General features: G+C 39.6%; 4 protein-coding genes and 2 long non-coding RNA genes across 10 annotated transcripts in view; 2 read left to right on the top strand and 4 right to left on the bottom strand.

The window, feature by feature from the left end:
- The window catches only part of hoxd3a (homeobox D3a), a 37,834-nt gene extending 36,919 nt beyond the window's left edge, over positions 1–915 (bottom strand). For 2 of the 4 annotated variants that reach the window (XM_072476853.1, XM_072476861.1), the window contains exon 1: positions 778–909. In XM_072476853.1, the coding sequence (XP_072332954.1) occupies positions 778–829 (52 nt within the window). In that variant the 5' untranslated portion in view covers positions 830–909. Of the gene's footprint in view, positions 1–777 lie in introns of all 4 variants that reach the window. The other 2 variants (XM_072476812.1, XM_072476803.1) reach the window with 2 other exon arrangements.
- Positions 916–938: 23 nt separating this feature from the next.
- LOC140391929 (uncharacterized) lies at positions 939–3,797 on the top strand. Its single transcript, XR_011935214.1, has 2 exons — positions 939–1,061; positions 3,581–3,797. It is a non-coding gene; the product is annotated as an uncharacterized lncRNA (long non-coding RNA).
- A 515-nt stretch (positions 3,798–4,312) lies between these two features.
- LOC140391891 (homeobox protein Hox-D8) lies at positions 4,313–6,124 on the bottom strand. 2 transcript variants are annotated; one of them, XM_072476924.1, is made up of 2 exons: positions 5,498–6,124; positions 4,313–5,264 (listed from the first exon to the last, which is right to left on the bottom strand). In XM_072476924.1, the coding sequence occupies exons 1-2, from the start codon at positions 5,922–5,924 to the stop codon at positions 4,972–4,974; spliced, it is 720 nt and encodes a 239-aa protein (XP_072333025.1). In that variant the 5' UTR covers positions 5,925–6,124; the 3' UTR covers positions 4,313–4,971. The 2 variants fall into 2 exon arrangements, with proteins under 2 accessions (XP_072333025.1, XP_072333017.1); XM_072476916.1 differs by having other exon boundaries at positions 4,313–5,267; positions 5,498–5,924.
- A 20-nt stretch (positions 6,125–6,144) lies between these two features.
- On the top strand, positions 6,145–11,027 carry LOC140391924 (uncharacterized). The gene is made up of 3 exons (XR_011935213.1): positions 6,145–6,412; positions 9,564–9,659; positions 10,665–11,027. It is a non-coding gene; the product is annotated as an uncharacterized lncRNA (long non-coding RNA).
- Positions 11,028–11,611: 584 nt separating this feature from the next.
- Positions 11,612–15,860, bottom strand: LOC140391886 (homeobox protein Hox-D9). The gene is made up of 2 exons (XM_072476903.1): positions 13,477–15,860; positions 11,612–12,912 (listed from the first exon to the last, which is right to left on the bottom strand). The coding sequence occupies exons 1-2, from the start codon at positions 14,051–14,053 to the stop codon at positions 12,671–12,673; spliced, it is 819 nt and encodes a 272-aa protein (XP_072333004.1). The 5' UTR covers positions 14,054–15,860; the 3' UTR covers positions 11,612–12,670.
- Positions 15,861–16,008: 148 nt separating this feature from the next.
- On the bottom strand, positions 16,009–21,206 carry hoxd10a (homeobox D10a). The gene is given in 3 exon segments (XM_072476774.1): positions 16,009–19,203; positions 20,403–21,149; positions 21,152–21,206. Coding segments are annotated over 3 exon segments (1,059 nt in total). The 5' UTR covers positions 21,192–21,206; the 3' UTR covers positions 16,009–18,931.
- Positions 21,207–22,657: the final 1,451 nt, after the last annotated feature.

The raw sequence follows: 22,657 nt of genomic DNA, 5'->3' as shown, positions 1-22,657 counted from the left end.
TAAAAATACCGCAGTTAAATATTTATTGAATGGGCTCCTCATTACTAGCACATTAAAACCACAGTCTGCTATCGACTGCAGGGTAATTATTGCAAGTGTACCACTCATTTGTGCACAGTTCTGTCACGTGGTTGGTTATCATGAAAATGTTGGCCAAACATTTCTCCTAAATTCTGATCGTTTCTATGATTACTGCACGGAATTATCCGGATCATTAACACAAGGCGCATCATTCATCTCTGCAATTCATCCTTAGCGTAAAAGAGTCCAACTAACATCCTCGTCCGAAAGATGCGGAAAACCACACACTGACAAAAAGAGAAACAAGGCGCCAATCACCAGCAACGATCGGATTTCACTCCCGCAAAATAACAGGAACAATTGTATTGCTATTGGCAGTAACAATAATCATTATCCCATGAGAAAACGACGCAACCTGATTAATCTCCGCTCTGGATCATATGAGAAATATCAGCTGCTTTGTAGCGAAGCTTTCATATGAAAGATTGACACGAATCGCAACTCTTCGTCCTATTGCGGAAAATAAAATATTTAATTCATCTGCGTCACCTGTCCCCATTTGAATTGAAATGACCACCCGGACACGGTTTGAATGTACCGTTTGCAAATCTGTCTTGTTGTTTGTTCATTTGTGTCGAATGCTCCTCGACCTCCCAAACAGTTGCCTGCAACTCGACCAACGAAACAAACGCCCTTCCCTCCTCTGTACAGCGCTGCTATCTGCTACAGCAGAGAATAGAAAAACACAGCACTTACCCGCTTCCGGGCGGTTCCCCAGAATAGTAACCAGCTGGATGTTGTATTCCATTTCGACTTTTTCGATAATAAAGGAACTTAAAAAAAGGTAAAGCGAAACTGAAGGGTAAATGGAACACTGTAAACAGACGTCAGAGGTCTGTGAGAGCGATCAGGTTGCTAAATCCCAGCATGGGTCGAATGACTTCCTCATAGTTGCACAGAAAAGGACTGAATAGCGCGAATACAGCGGAAAGTCTCCTTTTTTGCAAGCAGCCGGCGTCAAATACCAACGACAAAAGCAGGCAAGGGCAGATACTGACAGAAAAGACGATTTGAGACGAGTTAGCAGCGGAATGCAGTGAAATATTCACAAGGGAAATCATGAAAAGGCCATGAACGCAGTTACTGGGTTCACGTGACCCATGGCAGCCAATAGGAACGTCGCCTTCGTCGTAAAAGATCCATTACAAGTTGTAAATTTTCTTCAAACAAAAAGGAATTCGCAGCAATTCCTTGCGGATTTCACAAGTATAGCTCGCAAGCGCCATGTTTCCTTTAACGAGTTCTTTGCTGCAGCTATTTGTTACCTTGTGTATTGTAACGAACGCCTGAACTAACTATATAAGCGGAAATGCCGCGCCAACATAGAGGGAGACATCTCCCACAGCAATGGGCATTCCGCAGTCTAGCAATTAAATCGCTACAATTTGTTTGTGCATCTATAGTTATGTTAGCTCGTGGTTCGAATAAGTCAATGAGTGACAGTTGTATTTTTTGGGGGGTGGGAGAAAGCAAGTTCAACAAATAATTAAATGTGTAATGATCACAGTTCCTAATGCCGCCAGTTATGTAACTGAAAGCTGCTATTTTTGGGATTTTTGCTTTGATTTTCACTGGCCATTCGATATGGCCGAGGCCAAGAGTAGGAAATAAGCGAAGCAGAAGGGTGTTCGTCTGTTAAATAGATATCAAAACTGCGGCGGCCGCCTTCCTTCAAATAGCAATCAATAATAAAAGTAATGTATTAATTTATTCTAAATGTTGCACTGTGCATTCTGCACAGGTGAGAGGTTGAAGATTAAGCATCGGTGCATATGTAGCTACCTAATTATACCTTGTATTTCCATTCCAATCACATGGAGCATTGCATGATACCCTTCCTGTCCCCAGTGTGGGCAGAAAATGATTCTATATCAAATGTAAGAACTCATCCCAGTGGTCAATAAGGTTTGCCTTAGCCGGATAAAATAGATTCTGGGGTAACACATTGGGGGGGGGGGGGGGGGGAATGAAAGTGAATCGGTTCGTTCAGTAATTTCTCCCTTCAATGGCGGGGAGCGGACTCTGCGATGAAATACTCCACCGTGTACAATTCACGTCAACTCCATTCATGGGGCCGGAGGGACGGGCCGGGGGGGGGGGGGGAGAGGGGGGATGGCTCGTAGATATTTGATATGCATAATTTTTCCCCCTATCCGCATGCATTCCGGGGGTTTAACTCGAGAGAAAGGCTAGCACTTGGTTGCCTCTGCTCTATTGCTTTTAACTGATCTTACAGGGGGGGGGGGGGGGGGGCAGAAATCAGAACAACTTAACCAGATCCGTGTCGGTATCTGATTTTCAATTTATGGTAAGGAAAACACTACCAGAAATGTCGCGTCAAAATTGCAAGGATTCTGACCAGAACGGCCAAGCGAGCAAGTTACCCTCAGTGTGAATGTGCAAAGTCTGGGTGTGCGCTGGGTGGTATAGGAGGAGGCTGAGTGCTGCAGGGATGTCTGCAGAGGTTTACAAACGGTTTTGAACCGAAAGGAACCTTTTGCAATGATTGAGAAGGGAAGGTTTTCTAATGTATCGTTGGCATTATTTAATCTCCATTGTTTGTTAAAAAGAAATCAATGGAAGCAACGCTCACATGGACGTGCGAATTCCAAACAAAGCTTCGTCATTCTGTGCACCGTCTTTCGGGAGATTTCAACGGGAGATTCCTACTATCTCATACGATTATTAATCTGGCCCTGCCCTGCCGTGAATGGTGCATCACTTGGTGGTCACTATTCCGGTGAAGACCCGTATTTGATCGCCCAACAGTTAAATGGGAGCAGATTCAAAATGGACTTTTAAAAACATGTTTCGGGGCATAAGACATTTTTAATAACAGATTTATTGAAACTTGAAATCAGTACGTATTTTAAAAGCGGGACAGTGCAAATATATGGGGGGGGGGGGGGGATATCTGGCTGGAGAGCAAGAGAGACTTGTAAAAACATGTTAATTTTGGACAGAGCACTCCCCTCCGATGCCTAAATGCAATTTCAAAAATAAACACTATTATTTCTTTATTTCGAGTTGATTTATTCTGCAAAATTACTTATCCGTTTTGACCGGCACTGATTGTGGTATTGAATGTAGCTCCCAAAATATATTTGCAGTCAAATAATATTTGATGCCATTGAGTTCAGGATACATCAAATTGACAATATGACAATGTATGAACAAAATTGGAATTTCCCAATTGTTTCCCGTCTTGAATGAGCTAATACTTCACACGTTCACGCTACCTGATAGAATGAGGATGTTGTGGGAGTTTGACTTTTTGTTATGTAACATTTAATTCCATTCGATTACAAATCCGAACTGTACGGTGAAGCGGAAATGATTATAGTTATGGAATCTGGAGACCGCTGGTCAAATGTATCTTTAGTTCTACAAATAATCGCGGCATTTTAATTGTTTGTTTAACATTTGAAGTACAATGTTTGTTTTTCTCCCCCTGTTGATTGTTTCCTGTTTGCTCTTATCAATATTTTCCTTGATTCAGGCTTATCGTGTGCGCAAAGCAAAAGAAAGAGATTGGAAATTGCCGATTCTTGCGGTTGACGTTTATATAACATTCACGCATCATATTCAAATTTCTACTTGGCTAGACTGCCGACGAAGGAAAATGTCATGAAACGTTGGAAAGTTATGCAACAGCTGAAAATTCTCCTTTCGCTCCCAGTCTTTAAACCAGGGAGGAATAAAATGGAGGCCAGAAATCCGCAGTTTGTCCAGTGATTTGTAGTATTAGAACTTTTATTGTCGGTTTTACGAGATTTGCTGATATACGTGTACAGTAGACCGCAGTTTAACACCAAACACTAACTTTTACAGCGGAGGTTTAGCCACACATGAGCCAGGCATGTGATCTGATTAGCCAATGGTGATTCGAAAGACTTTTAACTTGAGGCATAGATAAACTAATATTCTAATCATCAGCTATATCATTAACTTTTATAACTACATATAAAGACTTACGCCATCTTCAGGCTTTCGCATCCCTGTAATAGGGCGGCGATGCTGTATTGCAGGCATGCACCTTATGGCCACAGAAATAGACAAACACAAATAAAGTACATCTGATTTCACCGTAAAGAACACAACCTCGATACCGCCACACAAAGCTGGCGAGCTAGTGATTTAGCCATTGAGCTGATACTCTCAGTGCGAGCGCAAATATATCTACTTGGATTTGCTTTTGGGACACCCGGCGTTGAATGAAACAAGTACGCAATTAAATTTAATCAACATTTATTAATTTAATCACATTCGACCTTCATAAAAAGTGACTATTGCTGCGGAATACCTTGTAATTTATTTATTTTTTTGCTTGTGTTGATAATATGCGTATCGGAGATAGGTAATGGTTGAGAATTTCTAGCCGTAAGACACCACCAATTATTTCACACGCACAGTAATTAAGACACATCGTTAAGTGCAGTTTTTTTTCTATCATTAATTAAGTGTGTTCGCAATACATTCCAAATTATCCATTCTATTAGGCAGTTCATGTTGTTGGGTATAATCACAAAAATGCTAAATAAAATCAGCAAACTAAATCAATCACCACATCATTCCATATTCTCGTCTTATTAAAAAGCAATAAAATCTTTATTCAAAATGGTTATTTCTTCTGAGATTTTGCCACTTTCCACTTTTCAAGGGAGCTGCAAAATTGATTTGTCAGGGTGTGATTGAAAAGGGTTAAAATTATGCGCACAGAATTCATTAGAAATAACGTGGAAGTAAGGCTCTAAAGAGCTTTAAAAAAACAGGTGGACTGTTTACAGGAAACCAGCTATCAAAGTGCTGGAGGATTCATTCTTTACACGTTTAACAGTGGAATTAGCACAAACTGAATGACGTTTCGCTTGGAGGCCAAAGGAGGTAAAGTTACTTTGTCTCTTTTTCTGTTGTCTCCTGTTCAGGTTCTTCCTGTTCTTTCTTCACCTCTTCCTCTTCCTCGTCGTTCCTGGAGGTTGGAAATTTGTCCTTGTTGTTTTCCTTTTTCCATTTCATCCTCCTGTTTTGAAACCATATCTTCACCTGTCTCTCAGTCAGTCCCAGAGCATGTGAAACCTCGATCCTTCGCTTCCGAGTCAGATACGGATTGAAGAGGAATTCCTTCTCCAGCTCCAGGGTTTGGAATCGGCTGTAAGTCTGCCTCCCTCTGCGTCTACCGGGCGCTGCTAAAGAACACGGGAATCACAAAGACAATCATTATGGGATCAAATGCATACAACCAAATAGCGACAGACTAGGAACAAGAAGGGTACAACTTTGCTTTGGACGGTAATGCCATACAAAGAAAGTGCCCCTATAAAAGCGGACAGACTATTATAGACAGCGTTAAACACCTTGGCGATATAACTGAGCAGCAGTAAAACGTGAGATGGAAGCTAATTCTAATATATCCAACCTTGAGGTCTCATCCAGGGAAACATTTGAGTAGGAGACGAGTTCTGATTTAAGTGCTCTGGTTCTTCGCCAATATTACTGCTAGACGATTTACAGTCAGGATATTGTACCAGATCGGCCTCTTGCTGTGTCGTAAAAATTTGCTGTCTTTGTAAGTTATCGTATCCGTAAAATTTAGAGGGGTCACCATGACACGTAATTCCACAAGGATTCTGTTGAAAGCCAGCGTTAGGAAGTGCAGATGTCCCATGGTGGTAAAAATCTTGAACTTGAGCTGGGTGCTGGAAGCTTGCGCCGGTGCTGGGACCATAGACCACAGCGTGCCTGCTCGTCACGTCTTGAGGAAACCGGCAGTCGTAGTAAGTGGGACTGAGAGCTTCTCCGGGTTTGTACTTGGGGTAGAATGGATTCACAAAATATGAACTCATCTGTGCAGACTCTGGAATGGCCAATGAATATCAACAAAATAAATGTTAAACAATACAGCAGTGATGTTATTGGGTCCCCCGGTCTACAGACTGCTCATGATGGCAATGCAGGTCCAGTATGCACTGATGCCCCTGTGGAACATACTCGCTAATACTGTAGGTACACAACTGCCTCACGGCTCTGGCTGCTACACTCTGATACCGCAGATCAGGAGTAAAGCAGCAGGCAAGGTCTTTGCCTGCCCTTTACAGTTACCGCTTTCACGGGCAACACGTCTCTGCTGGAAAATGATATATTTTTAAAAAAAATGTAGAGGGCATACAGATCGGAAAAAAAAGATAACATGCGGATTAATATATTCGGCACACTCTCATTACAATTAGGCGGGCCGCATCACAGAAAACATGAAATACGTGCGCCACTCAACTGAAGAGAGATGAAGCTGACCTGGTTACAGCACAGCAATTAGATTTTAGAACACAACAAGGTGAGATTGGTTTCAAGGTCAAGATATAGTCAAAAATGGGGAGAAAAAGCCACAAGACCAAAAGGCTAAGGTTAGAATGAAGATCAGGGATTATTTTTTATTGCCTGTTTCTGTAAATCTTGTCGGATCTGCGTGGGCCTGTAAATCTGTCTGTCTACCTAGCTTATATTTATACACACACACACATATACACACATATATACACACACTCAGATATATACACACACATATACACACATATATATACACACATATACACACACTCAGATATATACACACACACACATATACACACACACATATACACACATATATACACACACACACATATACACACATATATATACACATATATACACACACTCAGATATATACACACACATATACACACATATATATACACACATATACACACACTCAGATATATACACACACACACATATACACCCACATAAATGTATACACACACATATATACACACACACAAACACATACACGCGCACACATACACACACATATGTATATACATGCACACACATATACACATATATATACCCACAAACACATACACACGCACACATATATACACACAAATATATACATGCACACACATATAGACACACAGATACACGTACATTTATATATTTATGTTTCCATGCTTAACTTTAGTTGACGCATAGATACTTTTAAAAGTTACATATAAACTGTTAACAATCAGCAACAATTCTAATTGTTTGGTTTAAATAGCCGGCAGAGAAACAGACATGGAACCTTACTTAGACAAATACATCCGGCAACATTAAGATGCTATATATGAAATATCCCTTCCACAAAGAAGGCGAAGAAATAGTTACCCTTGCCTCAGATTTGAAAAAAACCGGCTCGCTTGACTGAGACTTGGAGGTTAATTGCTAGTTAATGAAAATCATGCTTGTGAATACAATTTCCATCATTTCAGCCCCGATACACGTCATTGCTGAGAAAAGCTGCCCGGGTCTCCGGGCAAACACAAAGTTCGTAGCTTGAGGTTGAAATTTCATCAACAACTTGGGCATCGAGAGGAAGAGCAAACCTGAGATGATAGGCGTGCAGTTCCCCAGCTGCTTTAGTTGTTGATAGCTGAGCCGCTCATGGATAAAGTGAATCCCAATTTCTTTGCTTCAAGCGACTGTGTTTAAAGTTTAAACGAATAGAGGCCTTGATCTGTTAAACATGCATCCACCAGTGAACTTTGTTCCTCACGCTCCGGTGGTTGCCTCAACTCTCCAGACTGCTTCAGGGAAATAAAGTCAAAAATATCTTCACTGGCTGCTTCCAGCAGAATATGGTCACTCAAAACTCAGTCCAGAATGTGCGGCAGCGACCTTCCTTTCCAGTAACTTTTCATTTATTCGCATGAAGCAAAAGCAGTGAGCTGAAAAGCCACAATTCAAACCGCGCTATGATTGTTTAATTATAATATAGTGTCCATGAATTTGTACCTTAAAATAGAAATAAAAGCTGCCGTTGGCCCTGTTTGAACTGCACGATAGCACCAAGGCGCAAATCGCATTCTACGTTAAAAAAATCTCCAGAAAACTGCACACTTCCACAATGATTTTAAAAAATTCCATCAACTGCAGTGCGATGAATAGGCGTCATGTTAATATTGCTGTGTACAGATTTACAAATGTGAATTTATATTGGGCAAAAATCCATTCCACCATCAGGGTTACTTCGATTAAGCAAATTTCTAAAGGAGGAATGACGTGAAGATACTCTGTTGCCCACTTGTTTTTCCACGAAGCATTCAAATCAGTGTATTACTTTAAAAAACTGACCCATTAGTTTGGGAAGCTTAAACATACATCTATCTGGCTGTTAATTTCACTGTATTTATTAGCTCTGCTTGACTTTTCTTTCTGTGTTCTAACCGAAGAGGCGCTAGAATTTGGAGAGAATAAGTTAACACTTGCCGGGTTTATTGAATAATTCCGCAATGATATTTGTTGTAAGAAGGCAGTGGACGTGCGGGGTATCGGACTAATATAGAGCAATGAAGTATCATTTTTTTAAATAAAAAGAACGGCGGCCAGGATTTTTTTTTGCCGAAATTTTAGGAACGTTATTTTTCAAATAGCGCCTCCACCCTCACTCTGTAGATATAATTTAAATTTTAACTTCAAACATCATTCATCTTCCTCTCTAGAATATTTATAAAATTGTAGCTAATTGATTCCGGGTGGCGGGTATGCAGCGAGCTGACAGAAATCAAATCAATGTGTAGTTTAGTTTATTTTGCTTCACAATCGGTCACTGATCTCAAACGCTTGAAAGATATTTCAGGACCTAGTACATGTCCCGAAAGAGCTCTTTCAGGGGAGGCTGTAACATTAGCCGCTAGCGGCTATTGTATTACTTAAAAAAAACTGGCCATAAGGTTGGAAGCTTAAATATGCATCTGGCTGTTAATTTCACTGTATTGTTTTAGATTATTGTTTTGGAGACCGGAATGCACAATGAAATAAATATATGTTTACCACTGTAAAAGGCAATACACAGCTTGCTATGGTTAGCTGCAAGTACATTCCATTTGTTGTTTTCCTGCTATACTACATGCTAATCTTTCAGTTTCAGAATAGTGAATTTTTAAATTAAAATTGAGGAATAAAAAATATGCCACCCTTAATTTGGAAATCCACAGCGAATTATCTGGCTGTGACTGTACAACGAGGCCATTGTACAAAGATCATATTTTACAGTTTTGCCGAAGGAACATCATTTGAACAAAGGAGAAAGCAGACAAACATGTGGATGTTTTTTGTGCAAACCTAAGTTTCAACTGGTGCAAATTGTTACGAGTCATTCTTCAGTTCGTTCTCACAAATCTTTTAAGACTAAATGTCTGCCCTTTGCAACAATGTAATGGTAAATTTAAAGAAAAAAGTCATGTGGAACTTCTAACCTTTAAGCGAGCACGTGGTCACACGTCTTTGAGTTTGAACGTTCTTTTTGAGTATTTGCAATTGTAACATTAAACTTGCATTTTGAAATTTCTCCATAAACAAGTTTCAGATATTACTGTTTTTCATGTTTTCTAAATTTAAACGCACTGTGAAAAAATATTATTGTCCTTTTAACCGATTTACAATGTATCTGTTGTCATTTGCAGGTTTCCCAGTTTGGTATAGTGGAGCGACAGCACCGCCCAGTGGATAATGCAATGCACTGCGATTCAAGTGGAACGGGGCGACTTCGGTTCATTTTTGTGAGGAATCATTTAAGAATCAGTTAAAATTCTTATGAAGATACGAGGCATAAAAGGAGCTCCATTAAATCTCATTAAATGTTTTTAAAATAGTTTTATGTAGAATGATTCAGAATTGTCAGTGCAGTTTGTCTGATTAACCTTGCACTACTTTAACTCGGCATTTAGCACTAGCGAAATCACAGCGGTTCAAAAAGTTAGATGATACAGTGAAACTTTACACACTTGGTATTTGACAAAAAACAGTCGACTAATTAGATATTATTTCACTAACGACTCTCTGAAACAAATGTAAGTTAAATTAGTTGACTGCCTATATATGTTAATTACTAAAGTAGCAAAAAAATATTCAGAGGTAATAATCCGAATAAAAACGCGGGGTGGGGTGGAGAGATATGGGTGACTGCACGTGTATACGGAGACAAAGAAAGTAACAGAGAAATACAGACCATCAGCGACTATTCAATGCATGGTAATATCTAAATATGTTTGCTATTGGTTGAGAAAGGGATTTTCCGGATGTGCTGCATTTGCTGCTTCTACATTAAAAAATAAATTGTGAATAAATGCGTGTGCGCACATGGACCCGACGAGAAACGTTCATTTAGATTCAAAATTCGATAAATTCATAAAGCGGGAGCTGTATTCAGTTTAGCCTCCACTCGTCATTTATCAATCCCATATCCGCCTATTCATCATTTGCATCTTGCTTGATAAAATATATTGAACATAAATATTATTTATTTAGAGGTCTGTTTTCTTTCTAGAGCCTGCCTTTTCAGTTCATGAAGTAACCCTATCGATTTACACCTTATTGTTATTTGACTGGTCATGCGGATTAATATTAAATGTAAATTTGACGTACAGCGGAGTGTATTTCATTTCATTGTACTTCCTACATGTCTGTTTGGGAATTGATTCGATTGTCCAGGCTGAAGAGTCAACGCGGAATTAATTGTCCTCGTTCCTTTAACTAGTGTCTGCGTTTTTGTTTGTCATCAACAGACAAAACATCTGAATTGGCTGATTTCAAAGGAGCCCGTAATTACATGAAAAAAACTGTAAAGCCATTAAGGTCAGGCGTCTAGCCAGGAGTGGGGTTTATTGTACCCCGTTCCTTCCGGTTCTAAAGTACTGTATGTAGAATTGTGGCAATAGATGGCGCAGCAATTCAACACCTTCAGAGCAGTAAAGTTTTCAGAGGAATCTCCAAAAGGAATGAAGTTCTCGATTTACCAGTGCGCGCAATTGCTTTCAGCTTGAAGCATTTAATGAGACAGTGGCGTGAAGTAAAATGAATCTGTCTGTGCTCACGGCCCATTTATGTCCACAGTTAAAATAAATCCGCACCCACTGTTTTGCCAAGAATGTGTACTTTGTTGTTTATTTTCGTACCTTTAACTCATGTATCCAGTGTATTGTAACTATTAATCATGCCAACGTGTTACACGTCGGATATCCGCGATAATAATATAAATAACATTGTTCAAACGACAAAGGAGAAACTATAAAACAACTTTGTGCACAAAAGACCGAAAGTAACTTCCTTCCAACAGATAGCAAGTCGTACAGTAAGGAAATGAAAAAAATGCATCGATCAAAACAGATTTTGTTTGAACGGATACTAGATCCCCATTATTTATAATATGCACGTGTATCAGCACGTGATTAGTGGATAACTGGTAATTACTGCAATCCAGAAAAAAAACAAGATTTCAGAATTGTTTTGATAATCTACACAACCAGTGGTCTTTACCCACCGGGGTCAATATTAGATTGCTGATTTGAACGAACTCCACTTTGGACCATCGTAATATTAGCAATTCCGGCTGTGTGAACGTAATGCCCCTCTAAAGAAACATATTGCTATGCAATCCCTCCTGAAATTGTTAAAGTTCACATCCAACCGAGTTAACCGTAAATCATAAATGACTTTTCAAGCAGTCAGCAAATCTGAAATGTTTATAAATTTTATTGTTAGCGTAACGTGAGGTACAAACCAGCGGGCAGGGGTGGAACTGTCTGCTTCAGCCGCTTGACTTCGGCAGTGCTGCATGGCTTTAACTATCACATCTCTGGCAGCTGTTAAATACTGCAGAGGACCTGGGAGTAAGTCGAAAACTACTGTCATGTTATATTTTCTCACATCTTTACATTAATTACATTGGATTTGACTTACGTAATGATCCCAGTAACCGCATCTTTATGACATTATTGAAATCGACGCAATAAACACAGAATGAAAGCAGGTCATATTCACTTGTCACTAACATAAGCTTGCTTCAGATTGTCCCAAACGCACAAAAAATGTTCACAGCTGTTGGAAAAGTAACAAAATTTAGACACCTTTCTATTTCTCTGTTTTCCGTCGTCAAGGTGCCTGTAGCTTCATGGCACGTTCAGCTTATTCGAGAGTGTGTCTTATAGTCCCATAGTGACAATGCCGCTCTGCTAATTTAACTTGAAATATTTTAAATAAATAGTACATTGGCTTGACACCCTTTATCAGCACAGTGATAATGTCATTGCACTTGTAAATATTTGAATAATGTACAGACAGTGGCGCCTTTATTACATTTCACCGAGTAACCGGCAGACAAATTGAATAGAGACAAGGGGCTTGCATTTCTCTATATTTCGATCTAAGTGATACACTAACAATACAGCGGAAACACAACGATTTACAGGTTGCACAACCAAAGAAGATGTTGAAGAATGCGTGCTTTATTTATGTATAAAACAAATATACTCAAATAATGGTGTCAAAGTTTTAGCGAAATACAACCAATGTGCTGACGACATCTGTTTAAATTCCGTTTAATGTAACCAAATAGCAGCAAATCAGGGGGTCTCTACACAAATGTCAGTTGTTTAAACACAGGATTGCTCCGGAGCAGTACAACACTGGGAAACATAGACCGTGCTTTGAATAAGCACCACGAGATAGACAAAACACTTTTTACACAGTCTGTAGGATTTTCAGATCTATCACTTCAAATACGGATGATCACTTAAGGTTCTTCGTTATTTTTCACCTTGTTCATCTTTTTCATTTTCATTCTTCTGTTTTGAAACCAAATCTTTACCTGTCTCTCGGTAAGATTTAAAATTCTAGCAACTTCATAACGCCGGTCTCTGGTGAGATACATATTAAATAAAAACTCCTTTTCTAATTCAAGCGTCTGGTACTTGGTATAAGGGCAGCGTTTCTTCCTGGTAGAGCGAGCGTGGATCCAATTTGCAGCAGGGTGATCTGGAAGGAATGGAGGGGCGGGAAAAAGAAAGAATTAAAATCTGAACATCTCCTGGATTTTTTCCGCGGGATTTCAAACATCCTCAAGAATTTCCACAATTGTAATACTATTAACCAAAGCTGCTGTTTTCTTTTCTCACTGGTCACTTGTCAAGTTCAGCGAGGTTTCATGCATTAAGAAGCGGAGACAGCGATTGATTTCAGTCTATTTAGGGTTGTTTTGAAATGGGTTGTTACAAAATGGGGGGGGGGGGGGTCTTTGAAGGGAAGAATAGAAAGAATACAGTTTAAAATGTTGAAATGAGAAAGATGTATTCCGCCTTGGGCTATCCGATAGTGCTGCACGCTACTATGAGGAGGGATGCATCAACGTTTAACAGTCTTGTCACACAAATTTGTGTGTAAAAAAATCTCTGTAAACAATATAAACTCTTTACAGCTGGCTGTGCGTTTTCAGACTTGGGGAGGCGTCTAGACATCTTTATAGGTTTGTAAAACCATCAGCTTTGCACACTCGGGTCTGCAGGTTCGGGTTGTAAATCAAGTTGCAATTTTTGCACTTACTTGGGTCAAGTTGCTGCTGTTTCTCCTCCTTGCGCTCACTGTTGCTCGTCGTCTCGGAGCTGGTGCAGCCAATCTCCTTGGGAAGCTTGTCCCTACACTCTGGATATGAGCCGCAAGCGAATTCTGGAAGGCTGAGGGTTTGCAGCTCAAAGGAAGAGCACTCAGCCCTCTTGCCTGATAAAGTTTCTGGCTTGATCCCGTAATGTCGGCCGTTGGGATGGAATCCGGGGAAGGAGACTGAACTGGAAAGTGGTTCTAGCCAGGAACGCACGTACCTGCTGTCCCCCGCTGCAAGATGCGACTGGTGCATGTAAGGGTGATAGATCCCTGCCACGGCTGCAGAGGGCTGAGGATGAACAGCAGACCAGGGACTAGAAAATGCGGTTGACTTGGGGGTGAAACTGCAGGAAGAGAAATCGGAACTGTCTGCTACACCTGATGGCCTTGGAGCTGTGCTGTGTGATCCTTGAGCAAATCTAGCCGCGTACAAGTCCTCTGCCTCCTGGCCTATCAAAGAATCAACATAATAATTCTGTACAGTGCCACTGGTCGACATTTTAGGCTCTCTCGCTTTCATAGAAAAGGTTACACTGGAACGTGTATCTGATACCTTCACTCAGAACAATCATAGTATTTTGCCGACTACAGTTGCAGCTATTGGTTGCGGGCCTCACGTGATTGTATTTACCAATACAGCGAGTAAATCAATCCGCTTACCAGTCTGACCGCAACTGGGCCTGGCCCAGCTTTTAATGAGATAAATTTCTATTTTTAAAAAGCGCATTATCAACGTGCAAAGCAAAATCACTTGAGCAGGATTGTTGGAAACGTTTTGCTGGATACAAAGGAACAATGTCTCCAAGAGCGGTTAAACCAACGCCCGGAGAAGCAGGGGACTATTTTCCCCGTAAGCTAATTAATGTCTGTCACTCATTTCATAATCAGTAGTGCGTAGTCCATGATCTATGTCAGGAGCAAATATCTGTTAGCTTAGTGCAATAAAGCGGCAAGAAAACACCTTCGAGGTATGTTAGTGTTTTTATACTGTATATTCCCCTGTTTAGAAAAGAGCTTTTACAGACCATTGACTGGCTTCTCCCATAAAAAAGTAAACGACACGCTGCAAAACGAGGGGTTTGAGCTATTTACAAAACATTCTGGAGTACAGGAACTTGCCGAGTTTCTTTCCCACTCTTCGAATATTCTTCGGCTAATATTTAAATTTGTTTTAAATATCACTGCATTTGAAGTAAAGGGTTCCTCGCCCCTTTATAGTCTGTACTCAGAAGCCACCATAAATGCTTTTATGTCTATCAATAAAATTTTTATGAGGTGCATTTGATTATACATTAATGTGTCTTTAATAAAACAGGCCTCTTTTGGCATAGTAAAGTATGCTTAACCAAATCTGGACTCCAAAAGGTTCCCACAAAGGTACAAGTATTCCAGCCTATAAATATGTTTCTCTCTCATCGCCTGTTAATAGCAATTCAGTGTACCATGATCTACAAAAGAGGAGAATGTGCTCGCTCTTTGGAACACAAACCCATTACCCAGCTCCAATGCGGGTTTCAGTGCCCTCGCTAGTCGATACAATGGAGGAGTTGCAGTGAGTCTAAGGGTAAAGTTCGACAAGTTTGAGTTTTAAGAGATAATAACCATTAAAGATCTGCAGGGAAACTGCGTGTGTCTTCAGAGACCGTCCACCATGACACCAATCAGGCAAACCTCGTTTGTGACGAAGGAAATAAGTTTAATTCTACCTTTCAAAAAGAAAACTAGTCATTTTTAGTCTGCCTTTTTTTTCGCATTGAACTTTTTTTTTGAATGGACAATAACTGCGCAGCAATCTTGGCTTTCACCGTGACGAGATTAGTGACTGAGTCCATCTCAGGGACGATTCAGAATACACTACTTGTTATTGAAAAATGCTTCATTCTTATCGGCTCATTTTCCTCACTTGTTTCTGAGCTGATACTTGCTATTTGTAATAGCTGCGAAATAAACAAGAAGGAAATCTCTTTCATATACCGTGTCGAATGTTCAAAATCTAAAGATAAGAAAGCCAAAGGATAAGGCACGTCAGTGGCCGTTCATGTCAACTTTGCGGCCGTATGGACCTTTATATTTTACTGCACTCCAGTCGCTTTATTTAAACAATTTACAATTATTAAAGGGGTAATTTTAATTTCTCTTTTACCAAATCCAGTTTCTCCTGATTCAAGATGATGCAAATGTTAAATTTTGCCGGATTTAGACAGCAGGCCACCGAACAGATTTAAGTGGCTCATTTTCGCAAGACGCCAGTCTTTGATAAATTGAAAGATTAGAGAATCATTCCTTGCTGATGTTTTGTGACATTTGCAAATTAAAAATACGGGTTGTTCCTTTCTTGGTTATGAATTACTTTAAAAATAAAAGATGATATCTATGCTGCAGTTAGGCGCTGCAATTGCTATAGCTAAACCAAAGAGTGGATTTCCGTTTAACATTATTTAAGTAAAGCGTAAAAAACATCACATTTCTGCAACATTCGTGTTTATAACATTTACTGCATTTCATATACGGAAATGTCGCCGGGAAGATCATTCGCTAGCTGCAATTTTACAGCACTTTAAGTAATACATTTTTTTTTACAGAATTAAAAATGGTTAAGATTGACTATCAACCGCTCCCCCACCCCTCAACAAATTAACTTAGAAAACGCACGTTGCAGTTTAAATGTCGGACAAATAGAGCATTAGTGATTAAGGATTAATTTCTTTGTAAATTCCCTGTCGTAATGCGGAAAACACAAAAAAAGTTTCTAATATTTTAAGCGTTTACAAAATTCTGAGGCGAATCATCATTTTAACTGCAAATGTAATCAAGGATAAGTAACTAATTTCACCCGCTAGTAACTTTAACCCGGCTAATTGATATTAATTTAATTATTTTTCTCATTCGTACATACAAAGGGAGTGACTAAAACGAATTGGGAAGAGTGTGTTCTCCTCCGGACAAATCAAGAGAAAACAATTTCTATTTAGTATTTGTGGGATTGCAATTATGGTAACCAATCACTGCAGGATGTGCATTTTGCATTGTGTAAAAACAATGCTTTATTTCAAACTTGGACTTGATTGAACCGGTGGCTGAATTTAATTTGGTTTCATTTTTAGACGTGTTTTCTCAGTGACCTTGCACACTCTGTAATTTTAGATGTTTCATGTCTTTCCATCTGTGTAAAATCTTATAAATGTTTAATGTGACCACTTTCTAATCTTTGTGACACTAAGCTGTTACCGAAGGATTTTGATCAACAGTATCAGTAATCTTTTTGTTACGGTTGGATCCAGGTATTTTTGTCTGCACTTATTCAGCCTGTTCCATATAATTAGAGGACAAAGACTAGTAATTCGGTCTATTTTGAAAAGACATACATCTGTAAATGCAAATGTCAGTTTGACTCTTTAAACATTTTATTAATTGAATTGAACCTTCTCCATTAAACATAATGCACCGAATGAAGCCAGTAAACGGCCGATCTTTTCGGTCCATTCCAGACTGACAGCTCTTTAAATAGATTTTGTTTGCATCTATTAAACTTAGATTAAGGAATTTTATCCTATTAATACCTCTGAAGAATTATTACAAAACTATGCGAAATTCGTTATTTTGTGTGCTAAAAATATCAAAGACCTCATCGAGTTACTAAAATTATTTCCCTTTTTTTCTTGCCACGAGTGACATTTAGGAGATGCAGCTGTGCATGCTAGCTGAAAGGAACACTGAATTCATGATGTCTGACCCTCACTCCAACCAAATATTCTCAGTGTTTCGTACTGGATAATAATAACACGTGGGCTTAACAATTGGCATTTGCATTGAAAATGTGGGAAGTCGGATTTTCTCGTCTTCTGTTTATTAAAGCCAAAGACGCAATAAGAACAGTACCTTTGATATCCCAGTTAAGGTCAGACCCAAATAATTGAGAACCGTACCGTTAGCCTTATTTTTCGTTTATAAAGCAAGTTACTATTTACCCTATATATTTCTACCGCAAACATAAAGGTTTAGACTCGAAATTCCAATTGTTAATTTAGACGCATCCCTTCTATGTCCCAGCAGAAGATTGAATAAAAAGAAGGGAAACTTCGGTTCCTATTGACACACGTAACAGCTCCGGAAGCGACAAAGCAGAAATAAATATGGAATAAACAGAGAACATGCTGGAACTACTCAGCAGGTCAGGCAGCATCGGCGGAGAGAGAAACAGGTCGATCGACCTGATGGTTCAACTGTTTCTCTCTCCACAGAGGCTGCCTCGCATACTGAGCATTTCCAGCATATTCCCTTTCTATTTCAGATCTCCCAGCGCCCGCACTATTTTGGTTTTCAATAAGGAAATGTGCACATGTTTATTGGACCATTTCCCTATATATGTGTTGATTTTCCAAAAATAGAAGCTAATGAACAATAATTTGATAAATAAATAGGAACGTTTACAAGTTTGGTGACTTGTATCAAGCTGAACGCACTGTCCGCTCTACTCTTCCTGTTTTTTTTTCATTTGGACGAGAACTCATTTAACCATTTAGCGCTGTTTGGCTGAATGTTGCGGGAACGTAATGTTCTCAAGTATGAGGGAAGGAATTCGAATTCATCTCTACACTGCACCGTTGCATTACATTGATTCAACCTTTAATGCATCGTGAGAAGTATTACGTTTGCCGTGGTTAAATCATTTTGCTTGTACTGTCTACGAGTAATTGATCAATTTCGCCTGAGGCCGTTGGCGAAGGTTTCCCAAATTGTAAAATGGGTTGAAGAAATTGATATCTAATTTAGGATTGATTGTTTATATTTATATTTATATATTTATATATATATATATATATATACGTGCAACAGACACATGCATATAAATAGACATGAAAATGTGCATCACGACTGCATCACATACTCCAAATAATGGACCTAAGAACCTCTTCTACAGACCTGATTATTTTAACACTGTACTTTATATGGGCCACTGTATAACTCTGTAACAAACAATTCAAACTGAGTGTTTGTAATGCGATGATTGTTCATGGTATTGTCACATTTGATTTGCAATTACTAAATAAATGTAATTTTTTTTCTGAATATAGTGATTTTTGTAAAACGTGATGTTCTGGTGTACGCTTGCCCCCCCAAATGGCCCGAACAGCTGTCCCATGTAAAATTACCGAAGGCCTACTCACTAAACAAAGTAAATAATTTGTCCCGTATTAGATAGGACAATTTCCTAGAAAAAAAAATCTTGCTAAGGTAAACGTGCTAATTTGTACTTTCAAACAACCATAACACTAAAATGGTTAAATCAGGATAATTGACAATATCCCAGAGTGGCCCAACAGCAGGGTTCAAATGTCCCCCCTAAACCGCCACTGTATCAAATGTGTTGGATGACGGGGGAATCCGTATCCCACGCTCATGAGAAGGTGAGGTTAGTGGTCAGTTCTCGAATTCGGGTTTCTCTATTCATTTTCTTCAGCTTCATCCTACGATTTTGAAACCAAATCTTGACTTGTCTGTCGGTCAGATTCACGCTCTTACTTATCTCTAGACGGCGCTCACGAGTCAGATACATATTAAATAAAAATTCTTTCTCTAATTCCAGTGTTTGATATTTTGTATAAGGACATCTCTTCTTCCGTCCACTCTTTGCTGTTAGCCAGTTGCTTATCGGAGTTTTGAGCTTTTCTATCAGAAGTAAGAAACGAGAGATGAGATTTTACCAAACATGTCCCATAACAACCAAACTTCAAATCAGTCTCAGTGCGGTTATGCGCACAATTGGCATTTTAAGTTACACACAGTAACCTTACACATGCTCTTTACATTTTGCCAAATTGTCAAGCAAATATACACATGGTGCAATGCAAAAAGAAAATCGCCGAATAGATCAAGGAAGCTAAAACTATGATTTTGGAGATTGACAAATAGGATGATACAATATGCTATTTACTGCAATGCACATTTTGGAACAGGTTTCTTAGTGAATTATAAAATATATGTCAGAGCGATTTAAGATGCACTGAAAACAGACGATTTGTTAACATTGGATGATTAGTGGGCAATGCTATTACGTGTGAACGGAATTTAAAGCTGTGGGTTGCAATGCACCAATAGGATTTTCACCAATAGGTCATTTTTCAATTTCATAGCTTAAATTTACAGATTGTGAAATCCTGACAATACAAACGTATGTGGCCATGATAATAATTCCGGAGCTAAATCTTAGGCTATTAAACATACTACCGCTGCCTCTTACAGAGCAGGTTAATTGGAATTTATGCGCTATGTGTGCTAGTAATATTTCATTTTCTACCAATGGAACTTTTATCACTACGTACAGTGAACAATATGTTGTATATCTAACAAACTATTTGAGGGAAAGCGACGATTCTATCTACGACCAACACTTCCACACACACTATTTCCAAGTCAGCAAATTGTGTAAATAACTAATTTCCCTCAATAGACCGAGTACAACTAGCTCGTGTTGTAGTGCTAAATATATTAATAGTTGCTTTGAATATGCTGCGTGCCGTGCATTGCACTAACCGTTTCATATAGTATCTTAGGGTTCGCATTATCTAACACATACAAACATAAGGTGAAACTATCAATTTTATACTGACATCTATAAATGGTTTGCTCGCCTTTACTACGTCATTAACAATTTCATGGAATTGTTGAGCACATTTTGTAAAATCTCATTGTCAGAAAAGAAAACTGTCTTTTTATTCAAGGTTAATGCAGAGGTTGCATTTTGTTTGTACATTTAGTGATCAGAAATACACATAACCTGCCAAACATATTACTGTGGTAAAGTTACGCCGTGGTTATGCAAGCTTTATGGTGTTGCCATGTTCACATTAAATCTTTGAAATGCTCACCTTTAGTCTCATTGTCCGATAGTTCCGAGCTAGATTCTGCTTCCTCAGCGGTTGCGCTGACCTCCACTAACCTCGGCTTTGGCTCAGGAGTTTCCACATATATTCCCTTAGTGGGTTCCTGTGCGTCTGGCTTCTCGTTTATTTTCCTTTCCATTGTAGGCTGGCTAGATACCTGGAGTTTACTGATAAGCCCTAGATTTGACTGCGGCATTACATTTGCACTGATTTCCCCAGCGTGATTATAGTCCAGGCTTTTCTCCAATGGGTAAGCCTGGCAGAGTCTGAAATATCCCGGGATGGGAATCTCAGGACTTTCAATGGAACAGTTTTCGGTGACCAACCTGGGATAGGCGGGAATTGCGGTAGGAGTGAGTTTTGCCCGTTTATCAGAATTATACATGCAGCAAGTGCTTTCCTCCTTTATGCTAGCAGGAAATGAGCACGTGGGCATCTGTGGAGTAACAGGTTGTTCAATTCGGCATGGTCTTGAAGGGTCAGCCCAGCCATCCACCTGAGATAAATACGGATGAACGCTGATGCTCATATTTTGATGGCTAACCTCTCCTCGTTTAGTCATGGTCGGGAGCAGTCCACAGGTCTGCATTCCGTAAGTTCCCATATCCGTGCTCGATGGCATGTACATGGAGCTGGTTGAATAGAAACCGTCACCCCTGCAAGCACTAATCAGGGAATCGACTAAAAACGAGTTAGTAGCTGGAGAGCTGCTGGGACAGGACATTTTGGAGAGTAATTTGAAGAAGGCAGATGATGTCCTTTGTAAGCCGACATCTCTAACAAAACATTCCCTGTGTAATTGTGGATGCCTCTGTACAACCACATGACTACTGAGCCAATGGAATTTGAAAATGGCCTTGAAGCACTACCTCCTCGCACATCACATGATCCCCATTTGGTTGAATTTGAGCTTAACTGTGGACAACAGCGACACCTACAAATGCAATTCCAAAGTGGCGTCCGCTCCAGCGCATCGTAATCCCCACACAGACCCCGGCTCAAACCTTTCATCATATTCATACTGCAGATCGTATAATCTCATCCCAGCCATCAGTCGTAAAATAATTAGCATTCTGTTTGTAAAACACAGCCAGCATTTTTCTGATAGGACAAAAAAAAGAATCGAAGAGGAATAAAAATCGCTGCGATTCCTGACCATGGGGAAGTAAAAGCGGAGTTATTGGTAGAAAATGTCGTCGAAGTGAGATGAGTGCGGAGCAGGTTTATGACCTAAATGTCTTGATAGTTTCAGGGACCCCGAAGCAGCCAGGGGCATTTCATTGTATACATTCTACACACCGTGCCTATTATCTGCATAACGAGCCGCATCAGCCACTTTGTTTTGATATAAACCAAACATTTGGTGAAATCTATGAATGGATTCAAAATGTTGCAGACTTATCAGCATTCATTTGATACATGTCTTGCTGGGCGGAACTACACTCTATTTAGCTGCAAGTATGTAGAAGTATTTAATGCATAATAAAACCAATCTTCACGAGTAAAATTGATGCTTACGAGTCGCCATAACAGTGTTCACATTTGAATTATTGTAATCTTCCTCCCGCTCTGTCTTTACCATTACAATAGTTGGAGTGCAGACAAACTGGTGTTAATATCACAGGCTTCTATAACGTAACTGTATTCGAACATTTGCACAGACACCCTCCAAGATGTAAGACCCTGGATGAAGAAAATAAGCATTTTGTGTTTCTTGCCATTACTTTAGTTTTTTTTTTACAATTTAATAAGCATTATTCGAGTTCAGAGTTTATTGCCCTATCCTAAAATTTCCACCTTTACTTTGGAACTCTAACACATCTCCCGACTGCAGATGGGTGGCTTCTTTGTTGACCATCAATAGAACCACTCTACAAAAATAGGCCGGAAATGTATCCGCTCTCGTTGGCCGCAAAACAAGGGAAAGACACACAGAGGGCCTGTCTGCTTTCCAACGCGATTGGCCCTGCTGGTTGTTTTCGGGATTCAGCTTGGTTGGTGGAGTTGCAATCTAGTGTTGCCTCCGCTCACAGTCGATTTTTCGAACATCCCCAAATGGAGAAAATGTGCCACTTAACAAGTCATGTAAATGTCCGGTCATAGGGAGAACCCTCGAGGGTTCAAGAAAATCCACATAGTGAGCAGCATCAGCTATGGAGGAGCAATGTGACATTCACACAAAGCCACCGAAAATGTCCACTTAACAAGAAGAGCCGCGATGGGGACAGTGTCAGGGTCAA

The sequence above is a fragment of the Scyliorhinus torazame genome, chromosome 2 (assembly GCF_047496885.1).
Source record: "Scyliorhinus torazame isolate Kashiwa2021f chromosome 2, sScyTor2.1, whole genome shotgun sequence".
Taxonomy (NCBI): Eukaryota; Metazoa; Chordata; class Chondrichthyes; order Carcharhiniformes; family Scyliorhinidae; genus Scyliorhinus; species Scyliorhinus torazame.
Note: the sequence above shows the minus strand (reverse complement) of the source record. Positions and strands in the feature narration are given on the sequence as shown.